Source organism: Microtus pennsylvanicus, chromosome 6 (assembly GCF_037038515.1).
Source record: "Microtus pennsylvanicus isolate mMicPen1 chromosome 6, mMicPen1.hap1, whole genome shotgun sequence".
Taxonomy (NCBI): Eukaryota; Metazoa; Chordata; class Mammalia; order Rodentia; family Cricetidae; genus Microtus; species Microtus pennsylvanicus.
The window spans coordinates 116,133,858-116,145,730 of NC_134584.1; the positions used below are offsets into that span (position 1 = coordinate 116,133,858).

Consider the following 11,873-nt stretch of genomic DNA (forward strand, 5'->3'; position numbering starts at 1 on the left):
CCATGAGGTTGCTGGGAATTGAACTCGGGACCTCTGGAAGAGCAGCCAGTGCTCTTAACCTCTGAACCATCTCTCCAGCCCCCTTGCTAACTGTTTTTGTTGTATATAATTTTACCATGTTAAAGTTAAACCTTCCTTTTTAATTAGATAAAAAAGAGGAAAATGCTATGGAATAATATTTTGTATACTGTAAATATGTATTGCTCTCATTGCAATAAAGAGCTGATTGGCTGATAGCTATGCAGGGAGAGATTGGGTGAGGCAGTCTGAAACAGACAGAATGCTGGGATGAAGAAGGAAAGAGTCAGAGGACTTTTCAAGAGACTCAGAGGGAAGAAGACATGCTGGAGGACAGGTAAAATTATGAGTCACGTGGCAATACAAAAATTAATAGAAATGGGTTCATTTAAAATCTAAGAGTTAGCTAGTAATAAGCCTGAGCTATTGACCAAGCACTTACAATTAATATTAATACTCTGAGTGGTTATTCGAGAGTGGCTGCTAGCACAGGAAAACTCCACCTAAAAATACAAGCTCTCAAAAATGCTAATAATGATTAAATTGGATGTTGGAATTTTAATTACTCATTCCAAAAAAAAATTTAAAAGATACTCATGGCTACAGAATCTGTACCCTGCATAGTTATAGGCACATAGCTAACATACTATTTAGCTGGTGGATTATTCAGCAGTAACAATTTTTTTATGTGTATCGGTATTTTGCCTACATTTATGTCTGTGTGCCACAGGCATATTTGGTACCATGAAGGTCAGAAGAGGGCATCAGATCCCCTAAAATGAAGCTACATTTTGGTTGTGAGGCACAATGAGGGTGCTGGAAATCCTACCTGAGTTCTCATCCATAATTCTTAACCACTGAGACATCTCTCCAGCCCTCAATCACTATTTTTAAATTAAATCCAACTCTACAATTTGCATAATTTCTATAGCATGTTATGAAAACCCCTGAGGCAGATTTTAAAGCACTAGGCTAAAGGACAAGGAAACCAAAATCAAAGAGGAGAATTTCCTGATGAAGAATCTAAGAATGGGGTGGTGGCTCCTCAGTAGGGAAATTCCTGATAGGGCCGTGAGTGGTCCAGACCCTCAGTCCCATAAACGTGCCCCTTTAGTGAACAAGCTGATAGTTCCCTGAGTTGTTCATTAAGCAACTGAGGATGGATTGACACAGAGATTCTAGGATAGGTGTGGAAACTGAAGTCTAAATGGGCCCATTTAGAAGAGACACTGGTCATAAAATGACAAGGCTTGTCAGGAGCCTGTTGCTCTACACAGGAGTGGTTAATAGATGGGCCTTTCACTGGAGTGCTAACCACTGGAGATACAGACATCCACTCACTGGTTAAGGAAAATGGGACAATGTAGGTGGCTGACAATAAGCTCAAGAAACAAGACCATGTGGACAGGGTGAAAAGAACTACTGGACAATCTCCACCTTCAACAACTTCTCAGGACAGAGACTGACTCAAGTTCTCTGATTCTCAGACCCAAGATCTACCTGTGCAGAAGTGCAGTACCTCATGGTTGTTGTGGAACACACACACACACACACACACACACACACACACACACTGAACAAGGCATTTTGCTGTGGGATACACTGTAAAGATTTGTGACTCACATTGGTTTAATAAAATGTTTATTGGCCAGTAGCCAGGCAGGAAGTATAGGTGAGGCAATCAGACTAAAAGAATTCTGGGAAGAGGGAGGGCAGAAAGACACAGTCACCACCTAGACACAGAGAAAGCAAGATGAAATTCCTTACTGAGAGAAGGTACCAAGCCACGTGATTAAACATAGATAAGAATTATGAGTTAATTTAAGTTGTAAGAGCTAATTAATAATAAGACTGAACTAAGAGGCCAAACAGTCTATCATTAACACAAGCCTCTGTGTGCTTCTTTTGGACTGAACGGCTGCCAGACCAGGTAGGACAGGAACTTCTGTCTCAAAGCAATCTACTCAAACGGAAGGAGCATTATCAAAATTCTAAGTGACCTATCTCCATTTATAATGGTGGTCACCAAGGATCAGAGGTGAATAGGCACATCTGGCTGCCCACCATTATCCTCCTCATGGCAGAGTGAGGAGAAACAGAGCCACTTGGGCACACACCAAGGAGGTTACTGGAAGAAACTGGCTTGCCCAGTGTAGAGCTAGTGAGACAAAATATAAAACAATTCATGGAACATAAGGTCATCAGAAAAGGAAACTAGAACCCTAGAACCCCTCCCTCCCTCCCTCCCTCCCTCCCTACCTCTCTCTCTCTCTCTCCCCTCCTCCTCCTCCTCCTCTTCTTCCTCTTCCTCCTCCCCTCCCTCCCTCCCTCTCCCTCTCTCTCTCTCCCTGGAAGTCCCACCTTCCTGCCTAGCTATTACCCATTTGGTGTGGTAATATTTTGTTTGTGATCTAAAAATAAAGCTTTCCTGAAGATAAGAGTGTGGAGCCAGACACTACTTAGCCAAAGAGAACAGGCAGTGATGGCAACACCTTTAATTCCAGCACTCTGGAAGCAGAGGCACATAGATCTCTTTGAGTTCAAGGCCACCCTAGGGTACACGAAATTAATCCAGTCTAAAAGAGAAACACAGCCTGGCACTGGTGGCTCACAGCTTTAATCTCAGTACTTGGAAGTCACACGCCTTTAATCCCAGCACTAGGGAGGTGGAGACAAGAAGGGATATGGCCGAGGAGAGAGGAGAATACAAGGCGGGAGGAGACTGGAGCTCAGACCATTCAGTCTGAGGATTCAGGATCTTGCCTGAATTCTGGAGACAGGATCTTGCTCTTTTCTAGTCTGAGGATTCGGCAGAGGAAATAAATAAATAAATAAATAAATAAATAAATAAAGTCTCTCTAGTGGCTGCTCCTTTACTTCTCTGATCGTCCAGCATCCACCCTGATTATCTGGCTCTGGGTTTTTATTATTAAGATCAATTACAATTTGCACTACAATTCAGCCCTTTATTAAAATAATCAGAAGGTTCCCTGGCAAAGACACATCTTCAGAGTGTACAAAAAGATTATTCCAGAACAGAGCATCATGTACACTTGTCAACAGGATTAGCTGTTCAGCCCCTTCTCTCAGACAAATGTTGTTGAGGTAAAGCACTCAGTGAAGAGCTTCATTTCCAAGTCCTTGACTTTGGCCTTTTCCTTGAGCCAATTTTACTTATGAGAAAGGCTCTGGGTGACTATATAATGTGTGTTCTACTTTTCTGCTGTTAAAATTACTGAAGCTGAAACTGGAGAGGTTTCTCAGTGTTAGGAGCACTCGCTTTTCCTTCAGGGGACCTGAGTTTGGTTCCCAGCACCTACACCAGGAAGCTCACAACAGCCTGCATCTCCATCTCCAGCGACTCTAGCACACCCTTCTGGCCTCTGTGGGCAGATGTACTCATATGTGTGATTGCATGCACATGCACACTCACACATACACATACATAAATAACGTATTTTTTAAATTACTGAGAACATTAGCTACAACATCAGGGGGTTCATAAGACATAGGGAAAGTCATATGTAAGAATGTAAGGGATCAATAGAAGTTAACACCACAATCACTGGCCATGCAAAACATTCAAAGCAGATGTTTGAAATAGAGGGATGGAGATGGCTTCTCCTTCCTCCCATGTCTTGCAGGCATCACTCTGTCCTTCACATTGCACCAGATTCTTAAAATAATTGCCTGTGGAAGATGTCTCTACATCCATATCCCCCACACTGCATCAAGCTGCAATCAAGCCCTTCTCAACCTCTCTTTCTCTCTCTCTCTCTCTCTCTCTCTCTCTCTCTCTCTCTCTCTATCTCTATCTCTATCTCTATCTCTCTCTCAAAATTCAATCTTCCATTGATTTCCACAACAGCAAAGCCCCTTGTCTTTCACTACTCTTGCTTGGAGAGCCAACTCTTTTCATTTCTCTAAAATGTCCACATCAAGGAGCTGGAACTCGGGCTTACACATAGCTCTTTGGTCTTTAACTAGACTCTGTGTACTAATGGCACTCAGTCTCTGTACATTTACTACTATTCAATCTATCTCCATACTAGATACTACTCCTGAGCTCTGAGTTTGCGTACCTGCTGCTATGGGCACCTACACTTGGGTGTTTCCCACGCCCTGACTCACTGCCCTTTCTATTGCCTCCATACTTCCTTCAAACAAAACTTCTTCCCAAGTTCCAGAGTGAACCCAATGGACTAACAGAAACCTAGGGATTACCCCACCCCCAGCTCCTGCTTTCCTTTACCCTGTGCACTGGTAAACAGTTTTATTTTGGCAGGGCAAGGGAGACTGCCACTGAAAGCCATGCTTTCTACACAGCTTCCTTTGCAGCTACATAGTCAAGCCAATAAGATGACAGCAGAATCCAATTGTTTATGGAGAGGTGATTCCATTCAGCCCTCCATCTTTCTTTTTGCCCCTCTTCTGAAAAAGATGGATAGAGCTCTAAGGCTAGGGTGAAGAGTGAAGTGGCCTTGGGGACAGAAGCCACACCTGAGGATATTGAGAAAGAAATAAAAAGGAACCTGACACCTTGAGAACTTCACAGAGTGGCATACCAAACCTGAATTCCAAGATTTCCTTCATATAAAAGAATGTATCGTGTAAAACTAGGTTGTTACTGTATATTGTATATTACACCTGCAGCATATAAACTTGACTGATAAACCAAACTATGCTGATCCCTTTAAAATCTTCCAATCTTGCCCATTCCTCTCCATTCTCATTATCACTCCCATTCAGCCACCATTGCCTTCCAGTTATTAAAACAGAATGCAACAATTGTTGGCCGGTCAACCTGCTCCCGTTCTTCTTCTAATTTAATCAACTTTCCATTGTGGAAGGAAAATCTCAGGTTATGAATTGTCTTCCTTAGGGTTCCTATTGCTGTGAAGAGACACCATGACCACAGCAACTCTTGTAAAGGAAAGCCTTTAATTGGGGTGGCCCACCTATAGTTCAGAGGTTCAGTCCGTTATCATCATAGTGGGACATGGCAACTCGCAGGCAGACATGGTGCTGGAGAGGTAACTGAGAGTTCTACATTTTGTAGGTAACAGGAAGTGAACTGTCTCACTGGGTGGTGTCTTGAGCATATATGATACCTCAAAGTCCACCTCTACAGCCACACACTTCCTCCAAAAAGACCACACCTATTCCACAAGGCTACCCCTCCTAATAGTGCCACTCCCTTTGGGGGCCATTTACTTTCAAACCAACACAAGAATCAAGAGTAGTAAAGACATTCACATTCTTAAAACTATCACTTCTCATAATCTATACATAAACAGTTCTATACCTATAAAGAATGATGCTTTTGGACATTCATAACAGAAGTACATAATATCTTATAAATAGAAGCAATGTAGATGCCCCATAATAGAGATTGGTTACCAAAAATGTAATACATTCAGGAGAAAACTGACCTTTCATTAGGGGACACCACCATCATTTCCCTTGTTTCAGGCATATTATTTATCGGTTTATAAATATGAAAAAATAAATGAATGATGGTGCTACAAATTCAGCCAACCTAGACCTCCTTTCACTGTCCAAGAGAGGTTTTCAATCTAATCACATGTCTCTAATATTAAGCCTTTCTATAATCACCAAGCCTGAGCTGTTTTTAAAATTTGGTCAGGCTACAAGAGTCCTTTTTATCTCCCTTCAAGGACAGCTTAAGGTCCTGAAGAAATCACCTTATGTAGTAAAGAGTAACATAAAAACCTGCTTAAAAATAAGCCAATGGATCTCCACTGGAGAATCAAATACTTGGTCCACGTTCACTGGACTATGTACTATTGTACTCTGATCCCAAGATTCCAACTCAACTGGTCTGTCATCCTTGAAAGACATGTGTGTAGAGATTTAAGAATTCCTATCTTTGACAAGAAGGTCCTTAGATGGGATTAATCAATTAGGTGAATGACATCAGCATCACAAGAAAGTTGTGTAGGTTGAGATGCCATTTCTTAGACTTGTTAATATTAATACTTGCAGTACTCATGGGCAAGCTCTCTCACAAGGAAAGAAACTCAACAATGGATGGAAACACTAGCATGAAGTGGGAAATATGCTCAGTCACACATGAGTGCTAGCTCATACAGTGGCACCACCACCATGCTGTGTTGTATAGTGAAGCAGGAAGAACTCATAAAGAGGATCTGAAAACACTGGTCTCCACTTGGGTGAATGAATAAAGAAATGGACCAGACTTAACTTTATCAGAAATCATGTTTATTAGAAGTGAATGCTCTGGGCAATCTACAGAGAACCAAGGAATTGTCTGCTCTACCAGAACCCTGTAAAGGACTGTTGGACTTAATGTGGGAACCACCAGCCAATATATTCCTATTAGATTTATTTGGAGCTTAGTCAATGTTACAGGTGCAAAGTTGCATACATTTTTCATGATCTGCTCCAGTGTTGTCTCCTTCTGCAAGTTCTGATACTTCTAATGTGTGACTTTGTATAACACAGGTTGCACACACCCTACCACAAGGCAGAAACCTATGCTCAAGACTACTGTAGAGTTCATATGCAACTAAAGTCAATGTAAAGGGAAAATATTCAGTAGTTTTTATTTGGACTAAAAAACATTACATACACTGTGCAAACATACATAAAATTGTACACATATAGCTCTGAACATAAGGAAGGAGAAATATATGTCACACCACCCTTCATCCAAAAAAAAGATACAGCCATTTTTTTGAAGATAGAGCTTTAGGAAGCATCAACAGAGTCTGGCACAATAAGCATCATCTCAGCCAATGAATACACACGCACAAAAAAAAAACCATCCTCTTTGAACATTTCGTCCTTCATGTCCTTCATTCAACTAGTCAAGGGTAAGAGGTGTAAAACATCACTTAACAGCAAGGAAAACCACATGGTGGAGGTTTAAATGCAGGGGAAGATAGTTGGCTTCTCTTAAAGGTACCCAGACACACTTCTAGAGAAAGAACTGAGCCACCCTATTCATAGTGTGTGGTGTGTCAACTTCATCAGTTTCAGCAGAAACTAAAGACACCTGGGAAAAGGGAACTTCAATTGAAGGACTGCCTACATCAGACTGGCTTATGCACATGCCTGTGAGGTATTTTCTTGATGTGGGAGGGCCAAGCCCAATGTGGGTTGTTCCACTCATGGACAGATAATAATAGTCTTGGGTTGTATAAGAAGCAGGTCATTACTCCTAGCCCATGCAAAATATGGTTTATTGGTTAAAGATTATAAGTTATTTTATGCACAGTCTATTATAATATTTAATTAAGAAAATACTATCATATAGGAAGAGATATCTTTTTCATAACTCATAACTTTTATGGTCAGTGACTGCACTAAATAAGAAAGAAGGCTAATGCTGATCAAGCCATAGGGAGCAAGTCAGTAAGTAGCATTCCTCCGTGTCTCTGCTTCAGTTCCTGCCCTGCGGTTCCTGCTTTGAGATCCTGCACTGGCTTTTCTCACAATGATGGATTGTGTAGTGTGGAAGTGTATCTTTCCTCACTCACACATGTGTGTTTGTGTGTGTGTCTTGTCTCATTGCTAGGTATGAAAAGTGTCACTGAATACCTTCAGATGGAGCAGATTTTTAGTTTGTCTTTTCCCACAATGCTCCCTATACAGAAGCACTCATGCCCCCCCATCTTTACACTATAAATCTGGATCTAGACGATATTAGAATTTTCCATCCCTGGCAGAGTCAATCATTTGCCAAGGTGGTTGGGTAACAAGAACACATCATCTGTGACGCAAGGAAGCCAATTATCTTGTCTTTTTCTTGCTCCCTAACTCCTCACAAATTCATTTCCTCATACTCATGACTCTTGTCAGTGAGCAGAAAACTGCACAGTAAACAGAGCGCACACTGGGAGATCGTTGGCATTCTTGTGTCCCTTTTCTTCCCCTGATCTCTCGGTGATAACACCACATCCTAGTTTTGTTTCTGTTGCCGAGATAAATCCACAGTTACGAAGAACCAGTGAAAATAATTTTATGGTTGGAGGTCACCACAACATGAGGGTTTTAAAGGGTTGCAGCGTTAGGAAGGTTGAGAACCAGTGCTCTAAGACAGCAATCAATATTGGAAACAACCTTCATATACATGATAGCTAGAATGCATTGGAAGAGGGTGAGGACTCTGGTATCAGAGAAATAAAACAGAGCAAACCGTCTTCTCTTGCTCCAGGTTTCCTCACCAAGACTGAAGAGCATCATCACATAAACAGAACTCATTTTCTGCTGTCTTTAAATCCAGCACACAACCCCTTAACAGAGCTCTCTGGGGAAGGCTTGCTCTTCAAAACTGAGGTCTCTAAAATCACCCAAGAGAAGGTCAATCTCTGCAGTCCAAGCATCATCCTCACCATAAAAAGTCAAAGGTAATGTCAGCAGGCACCCAGAAGAACTATGTATTACAAAGATCATCACTCCTAGCCCACTTAAAACACAGTTTATTGGTTAAAAGTTATGATAAGACATTTAACATACTCTCAAGTATAATATTTAATTAAGAAAATACCAGCATATAGAATAAGGTGTTGTTTTTATTTCCTTTAAGGTCAGGACCTACACTGAATATCCAACAGGCTATTTCTAATGTATACAACTTTACAGCTAGAAATATATTACTGAGGCACATTTGGCACTTCTTGATTTTAAGTTAAATTTGAACAACCAATTAAATCCCTCCGTCTATGTTATGCAACAGAGGCACGGGCAATAAAAGACTTGACATCGGTTATGGTCTCATAACGCAATTTAGCCCTTCTAGTAATGGCTGCGCAAATAATCAGCCACGGGAAAACCATTTTATACGGTATACAATTACCCACCACCACGGAAGTAATTGTTATTATTGTCCTGCTTATTGAACTACAATAAGCACTCCTCAGTTGCTGAGATGGTTCAAGGCCACTGTGGAAACTCCCATCCTCGCAGACTCATCTGGTGACTATAATTAGCAAGGTTAAGAACGGCACTTTCAGATGGACATTAGACAAGAAATTATCCCCAGAAGGTTTGTAAGTTTCAGACTTCAAATGGGAACCACTTATGTCTCCTGTGATGTCCACTTCCTGTCTTCACAAGGCCACTTGTGACCCAAGCAAAGTCAGTGGCTCTAAGACAACTCACCATCGGATGAGAAAATTCCATGACCCCAACAAGGTCAGTTTTTTGTTTTTTGGTTTTTTTCCCCCTAAAGGGCATCCACTTTCTGCCGGTGTTCTGGTAGTTCTGGTTCTAGTTCGGGGAGTTTGGTCAAACGCTTGCATTCCGCTGGGTTTTTACTTTTGGTTTCCGAAACTGCTCCCACCATCTTGAAAAAGGTCAGCGGCTCTTTGGATGGCTTGCTGGCCCCATCTGTCAGTGTCTCACCAGGTTTCTAGTCAACCTTGGCTTCTCTATCATCAAGTATAACGAAGGCCATGGAGTAAAAGAGAGACCAACTTATTTTTTAACATGGGTCCCACCTGACCCTGATGGCCAGTAATCCATCACTGGGCCTCACCAAGCCCAGAATCATCCCAAAGGCTCTGGATTCACAGGAAGCCAAGATGCCTACTGGCCTGTCTTCCACTCACACCAGTCAGCAAATCTACCATCTGGGAAGCTTGGGCTTCTCGGAGAGCCCAGGGACCAAGCTAACAGTGGATCACCACTGCAGTCTCTTACCCAAAAGGTTAACCCAACCTGTTCTAGAACTGTATGGAAATTTAGACGACAGCCTGAAGAAAGACAACCACTGTGAAGGATTCAACTGGAGGGTGGGGTGGGAGGCCCAAAGTGATCCTTAACAGTGGTTTTTTTCAGTATCTACAGGCCTCCTGGTAGAGGGTGGCCAGTCCCTTTGGCATCTTTATTCAGAGCCTTCTCTTGAGAAGGAACACCTTCTAAGGGCATCCTCCCTTGGGATTGGTGGTGGATTCTTGTTTGTCCAATGGTCCAAATCCCACACAAGAACAGTTGTGGTCCCAAAGCTAGCTAAGCCCTCTCTCCCCAGAGACCATGGGTATTTCTCTATTGTTCAGAAGATGACAGATGGATGTCTTCTTTCAACATTTTGAACCGATTTCAAAATCTCCAGTGCCCACTTCTACCTGTGTGGCCTTGGAGACAAGTATTAGCCCCTGATTGTGCTAGCGAGTGCTGGGAACAGGATTCACACCCATGTCCCCTGACAAGTCTGACCACCCACATACAACTTCCACGTTCCACCTGGGGGGTCCCTCTGCAGCTCCCCTTTCATACTGAGAAGCATGACAACAGCAGAGGCAGCCCCCAAGACCCTGCAAGGAGAGCTCCATAGCCTGGAGAAGGGGGGCACTAGGCAGCAGGTGGGGGGAGGGGGCAGGCACTCAGTGGCCCCTGTGGAGGCAAGAGTAGTGTCCCTTGAGCACCCCCCCCACTACGCCCCAGCACTAGTCTCCTTTGCATTCCCCTCCCCTGGTGCCTGGCTCCCCTGCAATCACCCACCTTCTCCTCCCCACCCAGTTCAGACCCGCGCACCCTCAGGGGCTCGGCACCCCTAAATTGGGCCGTCCGCAACGAAGCCCCCCGCATTCCCTCGCACGTCCGGCGGCGACTTTTTTTTTTTCCTTTTTTTTTTTTCTTTCTTTTTTTACCTGTACTTTTCTGCACACTTGGGGCGGCTCGTCGAGGCTGAGCAAGCACCTCCCCGGGACCGCTACCTTCCCTCCCTCCGCCCCGGCTCCGCCCGGCTTCCTCCTTCCCCTCTCCAAGGCCGCAAAGTAGATGGAGTAAGAGAGTGTGTGCGCGAGAGAAAGAGAAAGAGGGAGCGGGCGCCGCGGGAGGCGGCGGCGGGAGGCGCGCCGGGCCCCCGCCACCCTCCGGTCCCCGCCGCCACCCTCGGGTCCGCCGCCACCCTCGGGTCCCCCCGCCGCCCTCCGTTCCCCGGCGCCGCCACCCGAGGGCTTAGGACTCCGCTCGCACCCGGCTCGGCCCGGCCCGGTTCCCCGGCGCCGCCCGCGCCCCGGCGTCCCCGTACCTCGTAAAGGTCCCCAGAAGCCATGCCAGGCTGCGGAACTTGGCTCGCCGGGTGTGCGCGTCTTGCTCGCTCGCGCGATCCCGTGCGTGTGCGCGCGGGGGGCCCGGACTACGCGCGAGCGTGAGCGCGTGTGTGCGTGCGTGTGTGTATGTGTATGTGCGCGCGCGCGCGCGTGTCTGTGTCTATGTGTCTGTGTGTGTGTATGTGTGCGCGCAAGTGTGTGCGGCGTGTTGAGTAAACTGTGTTTTTGCAGAATGACAGGCTTGGGGGCCGCCTGTGCGCAGAATCGGAGCGGGCGGCGACAGGGCTGGCGTAACCGGCGGCGGCCGCGGCGATTGCAGCGACACACGAGCGCGGGCAGCGGCGACCGACGGCTGCGCGGCGCGCCCCAAGCCTCGGACGCGGTCCCCCGAGCGCCCGAGCCCCCCGCGTCCCAAGGCCGGTGACTGCAGCGATCGGCTCGCCCCGGCGCCGCCTGCAGGAAGACGCCCCGCGCCCGCCGCCCGCCCGGACGCTGCTGCCACTGGGCGAGTCCCCGCCTCCCCGGAGCCCGGCCCGGCCCCCGGGGCGGAGGGGGCGGCGGCCACCGCTGGCCGAGCCCGGGGACCGTTCCCGAGCCGGACCGCGCGCGCGCGCGCGGCCGCGAGGGCCCCCAAAGTGCCGGCCAGGTGCCCAACCCGCATGACCTGGCCGGGCTGCGAAGAGGAGGCTTGGAGGCAGGTCTCTACCTGCACGTCGCAGGGAAGGGAGCCCCTCTTCGGTCCCACTCCTTGCTCCAGAAGTACCCGACTCTTCTCTTTCCCGGGGAGGAGACTGGACAAGGTCTTAGGAGACC

The 11,873-nt window shown here is 45.9% G+C and overlaps 1 protein-coding gene across 1 annotated transcript in view; it reads right to left on the reverse strand.

Moving 5' to 3' along the window:
* The window catches only part of Cdyl2 (chromodomain Y like 2), a 168,014-nt gene extending 156,701 nt beyond the window's left edge, over positions 1 to 11,313 (reverse strand). The window contains exon 1 of the mRNA XM_075977406.1: positions 11,039 to 11,313. Coding sequence (XP_075833521.1) covers positions 11,039 to 11,062 — 24 coding nt within the window. The 5' untranslated portion in view covers positions 11,063 to 11,313. The remainder of the gene's footprint in view (positions 1 to 11,038) is intronic.
* Positions 11,314 to 11,873: the final 560 nt, after the last annotated feature.